The following is a 24013-nucleotide window of genomic DNA, read 5'->3' as shown; positions in this document are numbered from 1 at the left end:
GGCGCGAGGATGTGAGCTGTTCCGGAGGGGGGATGCTTGAGAGAAAAAGCCCATAGATGCGCGACAACGGGACCAGCTGGAGAAGCTCTGTCATGGACAAGCTTTGCCACGACGTGCTAAAAAGTTGCTGCTTTGTCGGGAAAATTCAGAGAAAAATGGTTTGATTGATTTTTTTTTTTTTTTTTAGTTGTGGAGGAAAGGTTTTGATTTTTACGCACGTAGAACAAAGTGCTGGACTGAAGCTGCTTCTGCTTAGACAGTTAATCTAAGTGGACTTTTCAGAACACTTTCCTGTTTCTTTGGCCCAGTCCAGGGTCGGAGGATGTTTCCATTCTTTACGGAACCTGCTCGTAGCCTACAAACTGACTGACCTTTTTATTTTTACGCACAGAGGGCGGAAACCTTCTGGCATATTTTGTTTTCGTTTGGATAAACTTTTCCCACATTTCCAATGATCCGGGATCTGAGCAAAATGTACCCGCCGGCACGGCACCCGGTAAGTAGAGCGCATTCAAGGCGGTGTGTCACAACAGCCGCGCGACTGGTGCGTAATCTGTTTAGATCAAGTTTCCGTGCCACTGTGCGCTCGCGCGGACAATTGCGTTCATTGTGAAAGCGCTGCAGTTGTATGTGTGTGTGGCTGTGAGTGTGCGTGGGTTAGCGTGTGAAAAGACTGAGAAACAAAAAAAAAAAAAAAAAGGCCATCACAGAGGTCTATTGTCAGCTACAAGTCCTGCCTGCGTGAGTCATGACACGACATTTTGATGGCTCAGTTCTTGCTCTCTTCCCTTGCTTGCTATTTTGGTTTGGGTTGAGGTCCCCCACCAGCCGGGACAGCCGTTCAAGTTCACTGTCACCGAGTCCTGCGACCGGATCAAAGAGGAGTTCCAGTTCCTGCAAGCCCAGTACCACAGGTAAGAGTCTGGATGAAAACATGGGGAAGCTCTCTGTATTTTTGTGCAGTGATTTGTGTGTTGTCATCCTTTGTTCACATCAAAGTTGCAGCCATTGGTTGATTTAATTAATAAGAGAGTAAAAAAGAAAACAAAAACATAATAAGTCTTTATGAATAGTTTTCTCATAATGGTACATATAGATAAGTTTGAAACTGATTATTTATATATTTATTATGTTGGCCTCCAGGAAGATTTTGTTCCAACACAATGTTAACATCACATTGATGGAGCAGATGCTAAATCAAGACATTTATAAACATTTTATTCAGCTGCAAGGACATTGATGAGTTCCAACATGTAAACAACCGTCAAATTAGGCAGAGGCTGATAAATGTTAGAAAAAGATCAATTTCTGTGCCAATACTTGCAGCAGTCATGTATGACTTATTCAGTATGACCAACATACTTGGAAGATATATGATGCAATGACAAGAAACACCAGCCAGAAACCTATCCAACTTATGACTGATCAATGGAACATTCCTGGTTTGACATAGTTTCACCATGTCAAGGTGCCACAAACTCGTCTCTCCTTAAACGCTGGAGCTCATGCGCCTGCATTGTAGCTCTCCTTTATCTCGGGTCCATCTATTACCAGCTAAACACAGGTAAACCCCATCGACCTTGGTATGCATGTCTCTCTCTGCGAGTGCAAGTGGTGTGAAATACTGTTTTACCCGACATGATGAAGTGTGAAATGCGTTGCTACAGGGCAGAACCGTGAGCATGATACCTATGCATAATAATCACCCACTTCTGGCCACCTTGTAATTATTACCCAATCACCCGGTGAGATGAACCGGCGGTCCAGTTTTCTGTTCAATCCTGGGGGCTGAACGGGCTGAAGTGAGGGTAATGAGCTGCATGTTTAATGCTGAAGCCACCCACATCAAACGGTTTCTTACGTGTGAAATCCTAACATGCGAGGGGGAGATTTGGGGAAAAGGGGGAAAATGGCTGTGTGCTCTGAGAAGACACCAAAAAAACTAACATTCATTGTGTTCAGGGATGTTTTTTTTTAAACTACTAGATATCCAGAGTAGTTGGCATTAGTTAGTTTCGTCCAGTAGTACCAAGACATCTAGTCTGCTTATAGCATTAATACTCAACTGTAGTGCTGTTCACTGAGTTATAAACATGTTACGCACCTGATGATTCTCCTCATTAGAACTGAACGGAAGCGCTGTGTGGTCGTAACCTGAAGATTTCCCGTTAACACACAACATTTTAAAGAGTTGAGCTTTTTGTCTGAAATGGATTCTCATTATCTGCTTGCTTTTTTTGTTGATGGTGCAGTTTTAAGCTCCCACTCACACTGTTAGAATATATGATGAGGTTCGTGTGTTTGTCCATTGATCCATTAATTACAACACTGCACCTGCTACTTGTGTGTGTTTGTGCAGGAGGAAGCTATTCGGATCCAAATAACTTTAAAAAAAAAAAAAAGAAGTATTTTTTTTATTTGTTTTCATCTGTTTTGTTTAGTGTTCATATTTAAAGAATCAGGATGTGGCGCCTTGTGGTCAACGTAGTCTGTAAGTTGCAGCTGCTGTGTGTTAAATGTCACATTTTGCTCGTTTGAGTCAAAACGTGTGGCGTCTTGGTATGATGTGGCACATTCAACATCAGCTGGCATTGCAGATTATTTTTCATTTGCACTGGTTGTTTGGACGTTTTTATGAGGTTGCTGCAGACGCAAGCAAACGTAAACTTGTTTATTTCCTGCTTTTCAGTCTGAAATTGGAATGTGAGAAACTGGCCAGTGAGAAAACGGAGATGCAGAGACACTATGTTATGGTGAGTCGGACTACACATTAGTATTTTCGTAGTGTGCAACGCGCCAGGCATGTTTCAGTAACCTTTTTTTTTTTATCTTGATTTTGTTTTTCAGTACTATGAAATGTCATATGGACTGAACATTGAGATGCACAAGCAGGTAAGAAGACCTTTTTCTTTTTACTAAAATGGTTAAAAGAAGTTGCTGATTCAAGCCGTTCTGTATTTTATAAAAGGAAAGTGGGCAGAAATTTCAATTTGTTGATGCTGTTGAATTCTGATGTGCCATTTATTTATCAGCCCTATCACCCCCCCATTCCTGCAAGGCTCAATAGAAAAAGACAAACTGCAGTCACTTTATGGCAGTTTTGAAATGGAAGTTTCTCCAGGCCTCACATTTTATACAACCTGGTGTTGACAGTTTTGCTGCTCTCTGCACGACAACATACTTTGAACTTTTTTACCCTCATACCACCTCCACAGCTTTATGGTCATATTCCCTGCCCTTGATATTTTAGCGTTTGCAGCGGTGATAGTTTGCACTGTTTAAAAGGTGCCACTTATGGTATCTTTTAAAAAATTGGTTGTATAGCTAAAAAGAAAAACTACACAACACTCATATATGCATGGACTAAAGGTAGAGGGAGTGCAGTGGAGCTGTTGTGCAAGGCTCTGGTCTGCCATCTGGAGCAACTTAGGGTTTGTTATGAGGAGGGGGTGCGAATAAATGACAACCTGCTTGTCCACCTGAGCCATAACAGCCCTTCAGTCAAATAATATTTTCCAAAATCATCAGGATTTTGCTGCAAAAATCACATTTCCAAATTGATCAAAGGTGCTGCGACATGAAGAGCTGCAGTTTCAGGTCTTCGTTCTCCTCTAAAAGTGTCAATATTTAGCTTATACTTGAAAAAATCAGGAAGTATTCTCCTAAACTGAGGAGCTGCTTGCGTGTTAAGTGCATTTTTTACCCTGAAGTATTTGCAATATTGTAACTTTTTGGATAATTTCATGAAGAAAATTGGTTATTTTTCTTGCAGAAGTGACATAAAAAAAAAAACCTGTCCAAGTCAATGAACTCTCTCCTCATCTGTCTAATTTTCGAGCTGTTGCTTGCTCTTTGCGAGGATGAGTAGTTCCTTCACAGGCGGACAATAATTTCATCAGTTTAATTGAACAAGAAAATTGGCTGAAAAATGTCCGGAGCCAATCAGGGTTTGGCCTTTAACGAGCCTTTACATCACCTCCGCCTCTCTTTTTTTTTTTTGAGCATGGAGTGGCATTAGCATAAACGCCGGCGTTAAGCACATCAGCTGCCACGGTAAATGGACCACAGCTAACCAGCTACAAATTCATTTCCCCAGAAATGATGCGTGTGGTGTGTGTGAGTGTGTGTGTGTCAGTATGAAAGGAAGTAATAAATGCTTGGCCTTTGTCTTGCTGTGCTTATGTGTTTTTCTGTAGCTATACAGTGTGTTTGCTTTGCTGTGTGTGTGTGTGTGTGTGTTTAACAGCCCGTGCATACTGCACATGTTTACTCTGCCTATGTGTGTTTCTTTGTGTATTTGTCTGTAGGCACACTGTAGTTGTTGATTTTAGTTTTGTATGCAGTATTTGTGAATCTGTGCACGGTACGAGTGCGCTCACATTTGCTTGTGCTCAGCTTTTTTGTGTTTGATTCTCTCTCTCCGAATGTGTGCGTCTCCACGTGTGGTTGTTGCACACACACACACAGACGCACACACACGCGCAGGCTTTTACTAGCACACTAATCAGAGTTGTCTGATGAAATATGGGGTGTCTACTATAAATCCTGGCTGCCTGCTGCTGTTTGTGTGTTTGTGTGTGTGAACGTGCGAGTGTGTGTTTGTATGGCCAAGACAGACAAAATGAGAAGCGGTAAAATGTGGCCTGTAGCTCTGTGTGGTGTCGAATGATTTCTGTCAGGGGGAGAGGCTCCCTAATTTTCTGCCAGCAGTCTGTGTGTGCACGGCTTTGTGTGTGTGTTTTATGTTAGAGTCTTAGACCAGCATATATGAGTGTTAATGTGTGTTTTCTATTGTGGCATTCCTCATAGCAATCCAAAGTATGTGGCTCATTGTGTGGATGAGTGGATTTAGGAGAAGGGTGGTGGTGATGTTTTCTTGCAGGGGGGTATTAAGGCAGTCAGGCTCCACTACCAAGTGAGTCGCTAATATTGCTTGTTTAGCATTTTTTAAGGGTAATAGGCCTATTGATTCTTGGCTCTGCTCTCTGTTTTATTTACACAGAAGAGCTCTGGTGCCCGGGGAGAGAAATGTACCGACGCTCGTTAAAGAGAAATTGACTCGTAGATGGAGGAGAGGACAGGCTGGGAGGAAGGGAGGAGGGATAAGGAGAGGTGGGGAGTTACGGGAGGTGTGGAGCATGGCGGTGAGAGAGGACAGCTAATCAATTGCAAATTAGTGAGGCTGAAAGAGAAATAAAGCCAGCGCAGGATGTGGAGGAAAAACGGGAAGGAGACACGAGGACAAAGTGGCGAAAGAAGGAAGTAAGACGTTTCGGTGCCGAAGACGGGCGCAGATCACAACCGAGTCTGACAGCTTGTTTTACTGCAGCAGAGAGGGAGCGATTAGCTTCGTTCTGAGAACTTTCATCATCAGGAATTTGTCTGTTTTGGACTTACAGATAGTTTTTGTTGAGGAGTTTTTTTTTTTTTTCCCATGAAAATACCAAACGAGCAAAAGGTTCTCTTTTTTTTCCAGCAAAGGACAAAGTAATGTTTGCATTTAACACATTTATAACAATCTGCTTTAAACTTGAGCTTCATGGATTTGTTTAAATACATTAGTTAAATAATAAACTTCGGCTGTTGGGGGGGGGGGGGGGGGGAATGCAACAATCTCAACTTCCCATTCAATGGACACACCATAAAATCTACAGATTTCTCATTTTGTTGACTTTCAGAGCACCGTCTGAATCTGTGCTGTCTGGATGTTCTTATTTCCTTTTACTTAGTGTTTTATGTTTACATATGTGAACTTTCTGTATCCCAAATGATGCCAGTGACTCCCACCACCTCTTGCATCATCTCCTTCTTCTGAATCCCAGAACCTGACAGATCGCTGCTTTAGTGTAACTAGACTTAGGTGGGAAACAAAAGACAATTTCTTAATTGGGAGCAATTATGTAAATATTATTATTAAACATCATTCCTTTGTTAATATTTCAAGCTTCGTTCAGCTGCACTTTGGTTATGCAGGCCGCAGTGCCTACATCACCGCTTGCAAGCTAATCTAAGCTTCCAACCAATAGATGTATGCTATTTCACCAAATTGCCACCAGTATTTGATCATGGTCATAAAACTGGCTGGACAAATAACTGAAATGATTTGCTTTGTTCATCACATTGACAGGTTAGTAAGTTTTCATTTATACCCACTAAAGTTGAGTGAAAGTGAGATTTGGCAGGTCGGTGGATGCTGATTTAGAGCCATGATTACATAGGAAGTTTGTTTATTAGTTTATTTGCCAGGGACCATGAATAAAAACGTCATCAAAAGATGCATTGCACCAGATTTCGCCTTAGCTAGTTTCCATTTGCAGTCCCTGGTGTAACTTCATTGCAGATGTTAATATTAAACCTGGTATAAATGAATAGCATGTTGGCTGAATCAGAACGGATTAGTTTAGTCAATATTATTGGTTTTTTTCTAAGTAGCAGTAATGCAACTTTCCGACCTTCTTTTTAGGAATGTGTTTGACATGTTTTGATGACACAGTGACATTTATAATGTACATTCCTGGAGTCGTTGCCAAGCGGCAACCTCCGGCGGTTTAAAGTGAAGCTTATGAAGTGAAGTGACAAAAATTGCAGCTCGCCCCTCATCCGCTAGGCTACAAAACAACAAATCTAATTTAATTATTAGATTAATTATTAACTGTTATAAACTCACATTTAGTTACATGAATGCTGCTCAATATGAATAAATGTTTCTGTGACACCTCTGCAATGCACATTGTCAGCTGTGAATTAGTAAATGTGCCAGCTACTGTTGCTGTGCGTCATAGTGGTTTCTAACCTGTGGGCTTGAGAACTCACACTGGTTCAACAGTTTCATCTAAGGAAGAATGAAAATCTGGTCTGGACACCTTGAATACCAGTGTTTGGCTAAGCTTATACGGTAATGTAAGGCATTTACTTTTTACTTTACAGTAATATGACTTTTTTTAATCTCACCTCCTGTTCTGAGACAAGCAGTGTACATCATACATCCTGAACGTCTCTCATAAAGACTTGTTTAAACAGTAACTGCTGCACTACCATCTCTGCATTGCTCCGACTTTACTCTGATCGCTCCCTCTGGCTAGATGAGCTTTCGAATATCCTGCAGTGTGTGATGTGCCATGTTAAACTCCAACAAGCACTTCATTGTATCAACAGTTTAAATCTGTCCATTGTTCCTTCACTTTGCAGCAGGAGATGTTTGTAGTCTGTCTGTGCAGCACCTTTTGTATTTCCTCTTCGTTCCTCCCCACCAATCTAGCAGTGTCTTTCACACACCCACTCACCCTGTCACAAGGGAATAGAGCCTTTATACGGTGAGGTCCATTAGGTGTATTAGCTGGTGGTGAAAAGTGGTGCTGATGTGGTGCTTACAAAGCTCCACTGGGGAGATGGACATTTGATCATCTCTCTGACCCAATCTGACTCCGGGGTTCCTGCCTGATCTAATTTCATTGTTGTTAGAAGTTAAAGTGAGACTATTTGGAAGAGGTTTGCTATCTCTCTCACTCTCTTTTTTTCTTTTGACAACATATTTACTGACAAATACATGTAAAAGACTTTTTAAAAAAATGCTGTATTAGCTTTCTACCTTGTTAAAAAAAATAGATACAATAAAGAATTAAGTTTATAGCAAACAATGTGGTTCTGTCAGGGTAATAATGAAAAGATGTGTGGCAGTTTTCACAGAAACTCTTTTTGTTTGTAAGAGTCAGTGGCTTTGGCAGATCAAATGTGTCTGAATTTTGATCTCATCCACCTTCTATTTTCTGATTTTCTGATTTCTGACTTAGAAGACTGTCCAAATATTTCACATTATTTATTCACTGTCAAGCCGATGTCAGGTCCAGGTTGAAGCTGACTGAAACAAATTCTCTGTTTGCACAAACTGCAGGACTCTTTCTGAGGAGGAAATCTTTTTCTTTTTTTTTTGTCTTTTTTGTGTGTTAACCGAACTGGCTGACATCTCTGCACTCTGGCCCACAGTCACGATGGTCTGCTACTGATGTAAAATGTCAGCTGAAAGTAGTTGCGTTGCATAGTGGAAAAACACCTCCATTTCCTTTTCTGCTCCAGTGCTTTTGTTTCCATTTTGAAGCCAACACCTCAGAGTCAGCCCTTTAAAATGAATCTTCTGTATACTCAGGTTATTGCTTATTTAATAATAATAATAATAATAATATTAATATTAATAATAATAATAATAATAATAATAATAATAATAATAATAATATATTATTTTAGAGATAATTTAAATTTTAATTCAGCAATAATTTGATTATTACATGTAAAAAAAATATAACTAACACGTTGTATTTTCAGCTGAGTTCTACTGAACTATAGATTAATGGTTCTGTTGTTTGAGAAGAAGTTGAGTCAGACAGCAACAATCAGATGAGTTTGTAAGACTTATGATGTCATGATGACCATCTTGTGTCAGCTCACTGCTACACCGTTAGCTTTAGATCGGCATATTCATTGCAGATTGTAATTTATACCACTAGATATCACGATGTCATGAATGTTAAGACCTTCGAGAGGGTAAAAGTGTCCTGCTTTTTACTTTAAACTCAATAAAAATAGTCATGGTGCTTAGATTTGAAAAAGAATTCACTGTCATGGTCTGTGGTATGTTTGTGATCAGCTTTAAGAGCTCCAACAGGGATATTTTAATAAAAGTCAAATCATCATCACTATAATTTAGTTTATTTGAGCTTTACATGTAAAACACCAATTCACAATTTTACAGACTGTTGGATTTAATACAACTTATTGTAGTCCAATTAGAATCCAATTAAAACAAGTCCATTGTATGATCCACATTAGTTCAGTTTGTTGTAACTGAGCTCATATCAGCCAGTTCATAGGAACATTTGTCTAGCTTTGAAACCAACACATTGCAGTGCATCTTCTTTTTGCTTTAATTCCCCATCCTGAGCGTGTACTGGGAATGTTTTTGTTTTAAACAGAAGGGAAATTACTTCACTTTTTTATATATGGACGAAAAAAAAAAATGGTCAAGAGGGAAAAATGGGCTCAGTGCATCAGGATATGTCCACCAGTAACTCATAGCTTCGCTTCCACCAAGAGGACCAACTTGTGACTGGACGGTATGGGGCAGCGTGGTTTGATTAAACCCTGATCGCTGTCATGTTTCCACTGCTAACCATATCCTTCCCTGGAAGGTGGAGTATAACTCAGATGCGTCAGCTATGTCATAGCTTGATGTCTTGGCAGTAAAACTCCCTCTTTGTACTTTAAAGGTGGAGTATGTAAGATTTTCAAAATATATTAACTAATAAAATAACTACAATCATAATTAGAAAGTTTTTTGAACATGTAGGTTCCAGTCTGTTCATATTTGATGCGTTATTAAATTACAAGTTTAATTAATGACAAATGACAAAAAGCACTTTTTTTTTTGTTTTGTTTTTTTTTTTTTTTTTGCTGGTAGGCAAACATTTAAGAAGGGTCTTTATCATTAATTAAACTTGTAATTTAATAACACATCAAATATGGACAGACTGGAACCTGATGATTGTAGTTATTTTTTTAGTTAATATTTTTTTTAAATATTGAAAATCTTACATACTCCACCTTTAATGCAAAACGCATCCCAGAAGCAAGATAAAAAAGTGTGCTGGCCTAAAGTAGCATCAACAGAGTAATAGCTAAAGGTCACCCAAACTAGCCCTTTCTGTTAGATTTATAAAAAGATAAACTTTGCAGCCTAAAGCTTCAGGGTAGAGAGGGTGTAAGCTTCCAAACATAAGCTGGTTCCTTAGGAGAGGAGTCTCGTACTGGTGTACTTTTCATTCACTCTCTCTTAATGTCCACTTTCTTACATCAGACCATAGGAAGCACTTCTCTTATTCACTCACTTCCTTGGCTATTTAAATATTGACTATAGCCATCGCTTAACTCTGAAGTTCCCTTGAGCAAGGCATTTATAACTGAACTAGCTGCCTCAGTGGATAGTCTCAGAGGCTAATAAAGCTCCCTCGTGTGTGTGTGTGTGTGTGTGTGAAAGCAAAGACAAGTCAACCTTAAAAAGGGCATGTGTACTCAGCACATCCTGCTTGTATAAAGATTAAATATAAAATGAAAATGTCAGTGTTTAGATTGTGCAGGTGTGTGTTACAGCTTACTTTATTGACAGGTAGGTTGAAAATCAATCCTTCTTTAAGCCCCTGTTTAGAGCAGATCGTAGATGACTCCCTGATAGTGGATATGAAGAGATTCTGCATTTTACAAAAATGATTTCAAACACTAAATACAGGTATGTCTTTGTGATTTGAACATATAAGGAGTGAAAACAACTCACCTAGATTAGCATGACTTGGCGATGCTCAAATTTGACAGGTGTTCATCTGTGTGTCTGTGTGTGTGTGTGTGTGTATCATGCGTGTGGCATTAGGGTGAAACTTGCAGAGACACAGAGCAGTTATGACATGCCATCAATGTCTTGATCATAACACAATTTTTATGCTACAATCAACAATTTTCTGGTGCAACCATATTAAAAAGTGAGGCACACCAGTGCAACTAATGCAGAACGTTAATGTGGAGCCCTGCTGTTCAGGCTGTCTTTGAGTCTTGCCAGTTTTCCTTTGGTCTTTTTGTGTTTTTATTGTTTAGTTTTCTGTGATTCCTCCACTATTTATAAAGTGGTGCGCCCAGTTTAATGGTAAACACTATAACACAATAAAATGGTGAAACACTTTGGTTCTTATTTATACTTTTGATTAAACATTCTTATTTCCTCTGTCTACCTACATACTTATCCTACATTTAGGTTCTTCTTCCTCATTGGCTCACGGCACTGCTTAGATCTTTGGCTTCTTTCTTCTACTGTCTTTTCCATGGAGCCTCCATGAACTCTTTCTTGTAGCTTAGCTTGGTGGCTTCTCTATACATTGGTTCCTAAGAAAACATGAAAATGAGCTGTGGAGCCCCACCCTGAGTATAGTAGGGCTGGTCGATTAATCAGATTTTTATCTCAATTACGATCTGGTTTTCAACGTTCATAAAAATAAAAAAGTGCGATTATTTTTCTCTTTGCAGTTTCCTCTCCTGCTGTCTTCAGTTGCTAATCGAGGGTCACTGGCATTGCAGCGCTGTGCTGTAAACTCCTCCCACAGCTGCTTTGGTTTCATTCAGACACTGTTGCCAACTTGGTGACTTTCCAAACCCCCTTGGTGACTTTTTTTGTTAAAAGCGACTAGCGACAAATCTAGCAACGTTTACTGGAGTTATTGGAGTTATCGGTGTTTTGGCGACTGACTTTGGCACATATTGTTTTGCAGTTACTGTAAGCAACGAGCAGTGGGAGCCTCTCCCCATCCTAAAGCTCTCCCAGCCGGCCGGTCTCAGTCGGCTCCGGTTGCAGGTCAATGTAGAATAACTGCAGTAGGTTGTGGAAGTTCACAACAACATAGTTTATACCATTGTCAGTGACAACTGGCTGCATTATTTTCGAATACATAGATCGGTGAGTCAAATCACTGTAATATCCCTCCGTTACGGGCCGTTACCATAGCAACGCGTCAATCAGCTGGTTCAAATCAGCTGTCTTTTAACAGGTGAATGAGAAAATTGCGCTGTAGCCTGACAGCGGTTGTTTGGCATAAAACGTACATCGAGGCCAACATAAAGTAGTTCCTATATAAGCAGTAAAAGCGGATTAAACAACTCAGAACCGAACATTAGACGGTTATAATGCGCGACACAGAGTCGAAAACACCACGACGCGCAGCGTTGTTTAAAAATACTGGATAATTGTATTAAATAATCGAGATCTCAATTTCCGTCAAAATAATCGAGCAGCCCTAGAGTATAGTCAGGATTAATTCATGCATTTACAATGCTGCTTAATCCAATTCAGGGTCGCGGGGCAGCTCGAGCCTTTCCCAGCAACTGTAGTCGGGACTGGTTCCTGTAAATAGTCTGAGTAGAATATACGGATTGGCTGATCTAACTCTCCTGGAGGTGCAAGTGCTACTCTGGAAATTGAAAGCAAAAATTCTCTGTGCTTCTAGAGTAGGTAATGGAGACTTTTCTGTCCACATTTCCCATTTAACCCTTGCACTACCATAGCATGACTGATGTGGTATCTTGGGTCGCTACACAGCAGGACTTATAGGGTAAATAAAGCCTGCAGTTCTAAATGTTACAGTAATGTCTAGAAATTATGTCAAAGTATTGTAAAACTGAACAATGAGTTTAAAATCATGCTGTTGTTGTTTTATCCCTCTGCAGGTGTCCATTATTATGCATTTCTGTGCAAGTCTGTCTTTGTGTTTGGGTTTGAGTTGCACTACTAGCACTCCCTTTGGGACAGTGGATCAGGCAATTTCCTGTAAAAGAAAAAAAAAGCCACCTGATCTGGAGAGAGTAAATGCTGTATAATCTTTAAAAGCTGAGCCTTGGGTTCAGTAAAAACATCTGATGAATACAGAGAAGGCTGTGAAGGTGAATATTGCCTATGCAATGTGCTGTGCATGCTTGTGCTGTGTGTGCAAACAGTTGTGTTTATGTATACTGTCCTGCTGCAGTGTTGCTTGTGCTCGAAGCTGAAGGATTTATTTAAGTGTGCACCGTGGATTTGCTGTCGTTGCCTCTGGGGGCATCTGTTACCACTGATACCAAACTTCAAGGTTATATACATGAAACAAGGTTAGAGATGTGGCTCCTTCTGAGGTTCTGTTGGACTCAGAGGAATTATTTTATGAGGGATATCCTACAATGGCCGCTTATTTAATGTTGATTGGGACAAAAATCTGTTTGTTTAGCTGTAGGCTCAAACAAACTTCATTTTGTCTACTCTAATCCTGAGTATTTGTTTATTTTAATCATCCTTTAAGCTCAATATTTATTGATGTTCTGAGTGAAGAAGTAAAATAAACCTTTGCAGACACTTAAGGAAAAGTTCTTTTGCAGATAATGAGGCTGGTTATGATGAACTCTTTTAGGCTTCATGTATAAGCTGACATCTTACAATAATAATGTGTCTAGTAATAGCTTAGTTTTTCTAATGGTCTGCATTTGTTGGATTCATTATTTTGATCTGTCCCAATTGTTATTTTTTGGGTGGGGGGGTGTTAAAGTTTTAATAAGACATCTAAATGCTTGAATCTTTGACAACAACTAAAGTGGAGAGCAGGATGGCGGATGGGTGAGAGGAAGTCCTTCTCTGTAATTTAAGTCTTTGTTGATTACCTCATTTTGGCCTTTGTTAGCATAGACTGCAGTAAATAGAAAAAAAAAAAGTAGTGAATGTGACAGTTTTTGGATTAGGATGAGGTATTAAATCAAACAAGTCTTGACTATTCGCTGAATAATGCTACAGAGTTACGTATGTAGGCCAGGACTTCTCATTTGGGTTGGATTTGGGCAGGATTTTAGTGCATCCCTGCTCCAGTTAATAAGTCATTGTGCAGAAATTCACAGACCATTAGATCACTTCAATGTGATCTAGGTGTTTTGGAGCAGGGATACACTGAAAAGCTGCACGGCTGTTTCTCTGGGAGTGAGTTGAGTAGGCTTGAAGTAGACAGGAGGGTGCATGAAAAGTTTTAATGCATGTTGGAAGATAAAACCCACTCAGTAAGTTGTTTGCACACAAACAGTTACATACAAACAGTTGGATTTCAAGGCCAAAGATGCAGCGCTGTATCTAACTTGATTTCCAAAAAAAAAAAAAAAGGCATTGAAATATTTGAGCTTTTATCTTCTGCTAAAAGAATGAGATAAATAAACCTTTTTGGTTGGGACAGCAGCTTGTAAGCTATTTTCTTACAAGCTCAAACGCTTTCAGCTTTGGTTTTTAAGGATTCTGATTCACTCTCTCTGCAAAAGGGTTCAAGTTCTGTGTCTTCAGCCTTCTTGCAAGCTTGGAATTTCACAAATGTTTAGGTAAAGCTTTGTAAGGCATAACTTTCAGCTCATTCATAAGTCCCAACACTTATTTCCAGAATGCGTTGGGCCGTTTAATCATTTCCACTATAGATCTCTGTAAAGAGAATCCCGGCTTTCATCGTGCTTGTACATGTGTTGCAACAGTAGAACAATTTGCCATCACTTTGCTCCATCTTCCTCAGGATTTGACTTAACGGGCTCTAATTAGCCACCAGCAAACAAGTAGTTGTTTTACAAAGTTTTCCTTCTATCAGTAAGAGAAAGATGAATTCCATATCTAGCTAAGAATTACTTTCTGGTATCTATTTATACCTTTAATTTACAAAACAGAAACATTAAACATTTAGCTATCTTTCTGCAATGGGAGCTTGTGTTTCCTGATTGTTGATGATGATGTTTGGCTCATTTGGTATTTACTAACATCTGGAAACAAGGCATATCGATCAAATAGGGGTATAAATGACAAGTTTAACCATCATGTGGTATTCTATCAATTCTGTGGATTAGCAATCCGGTCTTTGCCGATATTTCAAACTCTATAAATGTTTTGTGATGTTACTTATACTTTGCATTTCTGCCTGGTGCACCTCCTATGGCGCCTATTGAGCAAGATTTAGGTATCAGTCAGTATGATGTCACATGCAGCTTTAACACAATCACTTCCGTTCATATTAGATAATAAAAACAACTAAAATATCAGCATGTAATTGTATTCCCAAACTCAGCCAATTAATTAAACCATCTGCTCTTTGAACAAAAATAAAAAATAAGTATATATTCTATATTTGGATCTCATTCACCTAATGCAAAAGAAAGTGAAAAGAGTAGACCCGTACATGTGACCATCAGGATGCAGAATACCTGCATTGCACAATGTACACAGTGTTCTGCGTTTTTACTCAGTGTATGGAATGCATTTGTCCCATACTTTTTTTGGCATTATATAAAATACTAAAGCATTATAAAGAATTGGAAGTATTTAGGCATACAGTGAAATTACATAATGTAGATCATACTTAACTCAACACAATTTGATCCCTTCTCTGTGGAATAGGAAGCGCATGTGCTTCTACATGGAATAACAAAGACCCAGCAACTAGTACTTCATTCCTTAACGGTTTTCTCTTTCAGTATTGTATAGGATGCCTCAGAAATGTATGAAATATCACAGGATTTCATACTTTAATGTTCCAAATTTGGCCGTGTATTCACTGCTGAGGCGTTCTACACAATACTGGGTTCTACACATTGACTGTAATGTATACATAATAATGGATTACATTGATCCTTTGTAAAACAAAATATTTTAGAACTTAAAACCAAGGTAGTACAGTTTGTCTTTATCATCAATGCAAACTGCAGTTGTAGATAGAGGCTACATTAGTCATTAAATTAAAAAAATGGCTGTTGGCACAAACAAGATGATAATTCAACATGTTCTTAGATGATTTATTCCTATGCTGATATCTGATCAGTTCTGTTGACTTTTTGATCCCTGAGTTTATGTATCAATATAAATCATTTAGTCACATCCCTGTAAGAAGCTAATTAATGTTCAGGATTAGCATTTGTTTTCCTTTTACTTCAGATTGTGATTTTTTTTTTCCATTTTTCATTCATACACTGTCAATACTTTCTCTTAAAATGTTTAAAACTGTTCTTATTTTTACCCATCTGACTTTCTGAGACCAGTTCATCTTTAACTCACTAGTCACTGTAACCAAATTTTCCAACCAGAATGGCCCAGTTTTATAGATGTAACTGTAATCTGACCGTACAGGTATTTACATGAAAATAATGTGGACCATTACTCCAACAAACTGATGTGAAATGAGGTTACAAGAGGAGGATGTCTGCTGGTAAACTGGAAGATGATTTTGTTTCTCTGCGCCCGCCCCTCTGTCTTGCAGGCGGAGATCGTGAAACGGCTGAACGCAATCTGCGCCCAAGTCATCCCCTTCCTCTCTCAAGAGGTAAGACTGGAAAAAAAAAAGCCTGTCACTGCGAGTTAAGGAAGAGGTGGGTGAGAGAGAGCGAAAAGGGAGGGAGGAAAATGGACAGAATACAGAAGAGGAGAAGTGTGTGTGGGGGATTCTGAGGGAAAAAAAAAAAAAAAAGAGACAAAATATGTACACGCACATGCACGCGGGCACGTACACACACAGATTATCCCAGGCTAATCCTCCCTGCTCAGGATAGGCAGATATGCTCTAACTTATCAAATGTCTCCCACTAACATATGCAGGAGCCAGAGGCAGAGTGTGTGTGTGTGTGTCTGAGAGAAAATACTTTTGTGTTGAAATATAATTTATTTGTGTGCACCTACAGTGGTGGGTGTGAAAAGTGTGTTTTATACAGTGTGTTTATTATGGAAACTTTAGCTGTGTGTATGTGTGTGTGTTTGGATGATAAATCCTCCCTCTGAGGAGTTAGCGGTGTCTGTGTGTGTGTGTGTGTGTGTGTGTGTGTGTGTGTGTGTGTGTGTGTGTGTGTGTGTGTGTGTGTGTGTGTGTGTGTGTGTGTGTGTGTGTGTGTGTGTGTCTGTTGAGGGGTGGGAACAGCAGGAATGAGTGAGTGTGGACTCCAAAAGCTCTCCTCCAGATTAGCCATGGATTAGGAGGGTTTAGGTTGGATTAGGAATAATGGCATTAGACTGTGGTGCTGCTACACAGCCCTGAGGCCCGCAGAGAGGGGAGGCAGGGAGAGGAAGCTGCTTTGTGTTGATGCACAGCTTTGTTTACTGTGTGTGCATATGAAATGTAACGCATTCATATTATTATTGCGCAGCAAATCACATCGACTGTGTCTGCATATACTTAGGAGCTTTCATTTTGCTCATGTTCAGTTATTGTTTTTCGTTTAGTACTCTGGAAATCATATTTGACAGCCTCCATGATGTTACTATTAGATTAATCATTTGTCAGTTGTACTTGAACTAACTAATGTGCATGTATGTGTGAGATTGAGTTACACATTTTACCTGACGATTGTGTTGTTTTTCTTTTTCACGGTGTTAGTACTGAAGATCCATCCCAAGTCCCACTCGCTTTATTCACTCGAACCATGCGTTTTACTAACCTTCACAAATGTTTTTTTTCGATTTCTAAGGGATTTGTTGTGTGAATCTCCAAAGCATATGTGAAATAGGGAAATGGTTGCAGATAAAGCCCAGATTTGAGGTCTGTGTTGTTATGATCTGAGATTATGCACAAATAATGACAGTATTCCATTTCTAGCTTTAAATAGCTTTACATTCTGGTATACATACACACACACACACATATATATATATATATATATATATATATATATATATATATATATATATATATATATATATATATATATATATATATATATAATGTCTGTATATAACATGGTCTTCAATCGTGTCAAAATTGTTGCAAAATTGTTGCAAATAAAGTCCACAAAAGGAGGAGGAGGAGAAAAAAAAGTTTTTTTTAAATTCTTTTTAATTGATCTTGTTTGGGTTTACTACCCTGTATAAACCAAAGCTTCATGTGTTATGAATTGTTTTTGGTGGTAGTTAGAAAGGGATGTACAAAAGTATTTTAAACAGAAATCTGGAATAGTAACAATATTTTCGTGCTTAGAATTTTTGAAATATTTCCTGAACTGAACTTATTTGTAGCTTTAAACAATAAATAAAAATAACAGCATAAATGTTGCAAATGTTGTAACAGATTAATTTTTTTAATGATGGTAAACATAGCAATTGCAATATTAACATTAACTCTTTCATGCCTCGCCCAAGAACAATTGGCCAGATAAATTCAGTTTTTTTAAACCGAAGTCTTTATGTGACCCTTTAAGAGGAAAATGAGGAGAAAGACAGAAATCAAGATAATGCCGCCTTTAAGTGGCTGGAGAGAGCTCGCAGTACAGTTGGCATGTACGATGGATGCAGAATCAGCTATTGATAAAAGATGCATCATTGAAGAAATTGCAAAAGCTCAATAGTGTATCTTCGACATAAATATGACAAATTAAACAAAATTATTTTTCATCCTGTTTAGTGTAGTACAAAATATGTCCAATAGGGGGCAGAAAAGAGAAATTCCGTTGCATACAACAGAGTTTAGAGGAAAGTTTTTACCACACTGTGATGTAAAAGACTTCAGAAACACAGTGCATCTGATATAATACTTTAATCTTTAAAAGATTAATAGAAAATAATGATTAATGTACAATTATAAAATGTATTAAATTAAACTTTTAGGTATGCAGTATCGCTTACTGATATTGCGCTATATCTCAACACTCAGAAGTAATCATAAAGTTTGACTGGTACTTATTTACCAAATTTATTGTTTGTCACCACATTTAATTGGATGTTGTCCATTGCTCAGCATACTTTGTGTATCAGTATTTCAGTACCTTGCAAAACTATTGCTGAAACAAAAGTATATACACAGATGACAGAATAGAGACTCAACTCAAAATTTCTATTCCTACCCAGCTGATCTTTGTAGGTCTTTTGCGATAAGGGCTCAGTTCAGCTGGGGACGATGTATGTTGTTACTTCTCAGTTTGGAACACAACAAATTCCTCATCTGAATTTGACAGAGGATCTAATATGTTTCCTCTCAAGGTGAAGCTGTTGTTTCTGCATTTGCAACATTTTGGAAATTAATACAAACGTTGAATATGTAACAAAAGATGTGCATTTAGTTCCCGTATGATGTGCGGTGCTCCAGGGCTTGATAGGTTTATGTTGTCAAAACAGTCAGAACTACCCAAAAAAACAGAAGATAAAAGATACTTGTGTGATCCAGAGGCTGCATGCATGGATTGCATGTTGATGTATGAAAACTGATCTGTGCTCATCTTGGTTAGTTTAGAATATAAACAAATCTTTCAAAATTTTTATTTTCATTCATCAATACTATTCTCATCATTTGACTTGAAGATAGATCAAACCAACTGTTGGTGGGGGGGAAAAAAGACAGCCTGAAGCAATACTTCAAAAGGTTCACAAAATTTGTATCATATATTTGTGTAATGTTAGACTGGTCTCTGTAGGGTCTTTGGAAGTGAAGGACACACAGATGGAGGTAGACGAACAAACAGGGTGGTTCATTCATATTTACTAAGGCAATGCAAGCAAATTGGTGTGCTTGTTCAGACTTCTTTACCTTCTTTTAATTGAACTCTTGCAGCTGTGTAAAAGCAGCCATTACTGCATGTTTTTGTCATTGTTTAGCAAGACATCATTAACACTGTGTTATAGCCTCCATTCTTACCTTTTTGCCACTTTTTGTCAGTCTTTTGTAAAAAAAACAAACAAACAAACAAAAAAAACCCTCCAAAATGATCAGACAGTAAATTACTGGCTAGAACTGAGACTGATGGTGTCATTTCTATGTAATTTTTGTTTAGCTGACAAAGCAAATTAAGCATAATATCTAATTTTATATGGATTCTCTGTAATTATTCTAAATGGTGACGATAAGATCATAAAAGAAGTTTGGAAGTATTCATGGTAGCGATGGATCTCTTCATGTGTGCGTGTCACGTTCGGGCAGGTTAGACATCAGTGAGCAGAGGTGTAGCTGAACTCGATGGTCAGGTTCATTTCCACACCTGATAAGCTCTTTCATCTTTGGTTTACTTTGATGTTTTGCGCTCCTGGATGAATCCCACTGCTCTTTCTCTCTGTCTGGATGTGTCTTCCTCTCTCTGTAGCATCTCTTAGACTTTGCATCTCTAGCCGCCTCTCTCCGATATATTTCTGTCTACTTTGCTCTGCACACACGTCTGGGTCTCTGTGATGCATTGTTTTGAAATATGTGAGCAAAAAACGGTCTTGAAAGATGTGGCTATGGCTACTGTCACAAAAAGAAAACTATCCCAAACATGAAAAACACCTTTCAGCACATACAACACAAGAACACTTTCAGGCAGACTGGAATCAACCGTAAATGTTTTAAAAGTCTGTAATTTTAGTGTTTTACACCCATTAGTAAAAATGGACCTCTAACTGCTCCCTCGGACGTTTTAGACGTTAAATGCAAACAGTTGTGGGGTTTTTTTTTAAGGATTTTAAGGATTTTTCTCTGATGCCAATTAAACTGGTCAAAGTCTTAGATTTCAATAACGTGCCGGATGTTTTCATCCATAAACTCAACATAGTTCATGTTTCATGTTATGTTCACATTCTGTGGCTCACGTTAAATTGTGCAACTCTGTGTTATCTACAGCTTGTCTTCCATCTTTGTTCAAAAAGAACATCGTCCTGCCTGTGTTGAATTTGAGGATGCAGAACTAGACAATATAGAAAAAAGGGAATCCATCCCTGCATGTAGGTGTCATACAGCTTCCTGCTGTTCATTAACCCTGATGTGTAACTACGTTGTTTTGATGGCGTTGAAGTGCTTCATGTGTTTTTGCAACCTCTCTGCAACGGCGCTTTTCACATGCAGGTCTATAGTGATATCCTTTTACTATGAGTTGCCACCTGATTGCAGTCTTAGAAATAAGTAGGCAATGTGAGGTCAGTGCCACTCCTGATTGTGTTAGTAAGCCGTAGCCATTCGTCCCTCTCCTCTACAATTATAGAATTGACTTCCCCCTGACTTCTGCAACACGGATTCCTTTCTTTGTAAATCAAAGCTCAAGACTCGTCTCTGTTACTCCTTGTGATCAGTTGTTCTTTGTTGGTCTTTAATGTCTTGTTTTAGTGTATTTGAATTAATTGTATTTTATTATTTTCCTATAATGTGGCCTTGAGTGTCCAAAGGTGCCCAGAAATAAAATGAATTATTTTATTATCGATATTGGGGTTGGTCATTTGGCTTCACTCTGCGGAGGGAAAATGAATGTGAACAAAGATCTGCTTTGTAATGGACTAAAACCAATAAATGTTACAGTAATGAAGATTTCCCAGTGTGGCTGGGTTTCGGCCTCGTAAAGTGCTTTCAGAGAGTTGCTATTCAAGTTCTGCTTCGAACTCTGTTCTCGAGTGATCTTTTGTCTATTTTGTTTTTTCCCTTTTTTTAAAAACATGGCATGTAAAACAGCACATGTGTCAGCATTGACATATGTCTACCTGAGCTTCTGAAGCTCTTATTTGTTTACTTAAATGAAACATATTTCATACTGCAGTCTGGTGCTCACGTGAATCCAGCATTTGTCCACTGATGACTGTTTGCAAAAAAAGTGAACCTTCATTATTTGATGTTGAAAACAGTCTTTTACGAAAGCCAAGAGGCCACGCTGAACTACTATTCTTTTCTTTCCTCATTATCTCAAAATAATGAGAAAATGAACTCATCTTAAGAACGTGGTTTTTTTCTGATGAACAAGGTGGGCTCAAAAGCAAGTATCTACTGAGCTAAACCTGATTTCATTGGTCAAAGCAGACCGCGTGGAGGCTGTTTACAGCCTGTAGCACTGTTACGTGAATGCAGCTGAACTCTTTATGTTGTGCTATAAACCTGTAAACCAGAGTTGTTAAAGATGCAGTGACTTTAAATGTTACTTTAAAATAGTTTAACCCAGTTATTTTACGTCTAACTTTGCCACACAAAGCTGGTTTATGTTCTGCAGGTGAATCATATTCTGTGCATTTCATTACAGCTTTTTTATGTCATGTTTTACAGCACAGGTGTCAAACTCCAGTCCTCTAGGGCTGGTATCCCGCAGGTTATTGTTGTCTCTCCATGCTCCAACACACCTGACCAAAATTCATAAATAGGTTGACAGGAAGCTTTGATTTGAATCAGCTGTTTTGGTAGAGGGAAACAACAAAACCCTGCCAGATACCGGCCCTCGACGACTGGAGTTTGACACGCCTGCTTTACAGGCCGGCAAGTCGTCCTCATCATTAGTCGTTTTATTGAATTTTTTTTATAACTAAAAAAGTCCCACACTGATGACTTTTTATCCCACTTGTTTCAGGGAATAACTCTTCCTCTGCCATGCTTTCCTACCCCGACATGCCTTTTCTGCAACTCAGGGAACAAAAAAAGCAACACAAGCAATAACACGTGGATATCGTCCAACTCTTTTGTTCCTCGCACGAGTTGTGCTTGTCTGCTGATATGGTTCAGGCATAATCTTTTCTGGAAACTTAGTATGAAGAAATCTTTACATATAGTTATGAAGTCAGATAATCATTACCTGATATTTTCCCTATAATATATCACCTCTTTAAATATTTCTTTCCTTTTTTTTATTAACCCAGCTGATATTTTTTGAGGTCCCTTTTGTAAAATTTTTTTTTTTTTTTCAATTATAACTCCATATAGAATAAAACAAATAATAAAGCGGCAGCTTATTTAGAGAGTAAGTGCCCTGAAATAGAGAATTCCTGCAGTAGGAAGGTGTCCTCAGGTTCTCCATTGGAGAAGACCACAGCGGTGACGGTCATAAAGCTGTTAGTGTAATGGCAACATAGTGCTCTTCAGTGTCCTTCTGTTCATTCATAGATGTCTTTTTTTTTTCTTTTTATAACCAACTATTAAACAATGGCAATTATAGTTTATTGGAAGTCCAGTTATGACTCACTCTGGTATTTCTCATCTATTTGTCTCCCAGCATCAGCAGCAGGTGGTGCAGGCAGTGGAGAGGGCCAAGCAAGTCACCATGGCTGAACTCAACGCCATCATAGGAGTGGGTGTATTGCGCACACACACACACACACACACACACACACACACACACACACACACACACACACACACACACACACACACTTAAACAGAAGCATTCCTGCTTTTAAAAGTAGGCAGACAGATAAATAGAGGAATAACAAGGAGCGGAGAGGGGAGCTAAACGTCCCTGCTGAAGGACATGCAGGATGAACGATTGAATTAAATGCGTTTATAAAAAGAGAGTTTAGCTATATTTTTATATTTGTTATCCATTCATCAAAGGCCTCTTTCAACTTTTTTAAATGCAGTGGGTTTTTATTGAGCCATTGGATCAATGTGAAAAAGGCATGTCTTCCATTGCAGTGAGATCATCTTGTAAAGATGTTTCGGTATTTCTACAAAGGCGAACAAAAAAAAAAAACAAAAAAAAAAAAAAAACACTCCGCACGAGATTTAGATGGATTTATTTTATTTATCCCCACAAAGCCATCATGCCTCAGGTTATGAAACAATATTTGAATTATCTACTGATGTACAACTCGAGTCAGTCTGAAGGCCAAACGTTTCAAGTAGCATGTGTCTTATATGATATCCCCCTCCCTAATGTTCAAATCTTAATCTGTGTATCTGTGTGTGTGTTTCAGCAGCAGCAGCTCCAGGCTCAGCATCTCTCCCACGGCCATGCCATTCCAGTCCCGCTCACCCCCCATCCGGCGGGTCTCCAGCCCCCTCTGCCCCCTGGGGCCAGCACTGCCAGCCTGTTGGCGTTGTCCTCTGCGCTGAGTCACCAGCTGCCGCTCAAAGACGAGAGGAAACACCACGATAACAACAGCGAGCACGCAAGAGGTAAGATCTGCTCTGTGTGGGTCTGTGGTTGGCTTGTGATGACCATCTTTATCTGTTTCTTTTTTAAAAACATAGATCTTTGGGTGTGTGTTTGTGTTTTAAGAGTCATAAAATTGGTTTTATAATGGTCATATTTATAAAAGAGCTTTGTTATTATGAGACATAGATGGTCACTCATTTTATTCAAAACACATTGCTCATAATGAACCAGGTTGATATTGGATCCAGCTGTTTGCATCACTGCCATATCTGTACATATTAAGTATGGACAGAAAAGAAAACACAAATTTATCTAAAACCTGTTGATTTACAAAAACGTTCTCAAGCAACTTATTCAAATGTGATAAAATTTACACAATGAATGTCAACAAAATGATCACAAACCAGTTTTAAGATGTTGAATGATCACCACATACACTGCCTGATCACTAGTGCCTTGAATAAACAGCACATCCAACTATTGAGAAGAGATTTGTCGTTACGGCTTTTTAATTGGTCTAATAAGGAGCAGTACACAACCACCACATTTCCTCTTTTCTCTTGTACACAAAGAATTGCTTTAGTTCTTTTCTGAGCTGACTATGTGCTCAAGTATTTAATTATGGTTCATAGAGACAGTGTGTGTGTATGTGTGTGTG

At 38.7% G+C, this 24013-nt stretch overlaps 1 protein-coding gene across 13 annotated transcripts in view; it reads left to right on the top strand.

The window, feature by feature from the left end:
• Positions 1–451: 451 nt before the first annotated feature.
• LOC306764797 (transducin-like enhancer protein 4) overlaps positions 452–24013 on the top strand; it is a gene marked incomplete at both ends in the record, with an annotated part of 44791 nt that continues 21229 nt past the window's right edge. For 3 of the 13 annotated variants that reach the window (XM_079252044.1, XM_079252050.1, XM_079252043.1), the window contains 7 exons: positions 452–496; positions 817–914; positions 2690–2753; positions 2848–2892; positions 15825–15887; positions 22474–22548; positions 23177–23389. In XM_079252044.1, coding sequence (XP_079108170.1) covers positions 452–496; positions 817–914; positions 2690–2753; positions 2848–2892; positions 15825–15887; positions 22474–22548; positions 23177–23389 — 603 coding nt within the window. Of the gene's footprint in view, positions 497–816; positions 915–2689; positions 2754–2847; positions 2893–15824; positions 15888–22473; positions 22555–23173; positions 23390–24013 lie in introns of those variants that run through there. The other 10 variants (XM_079252046.1, XM_079252045.1, XM_079252055.1 and 7 more) reach the window with 8 other exon arrangements.

The sequence above is a fragment of the Telmatherina bonti genome (genome assembly GCF_933228915.1).
Source record: "Telmatherina bonti genome assembly, chromosome: 13".
Lineage (NCBI taxonomy): Eukaryota > Metazoa > Chordata > Actinopteri > Atheriniformes > Telmatherinidae > Telmatherina > Telmatherina bonti.
The sequence above is the reverse complement of the archived record's forward strand: the minus strand, read 5'-3'. Positions and strand labels throughout refer to the sequence as shown.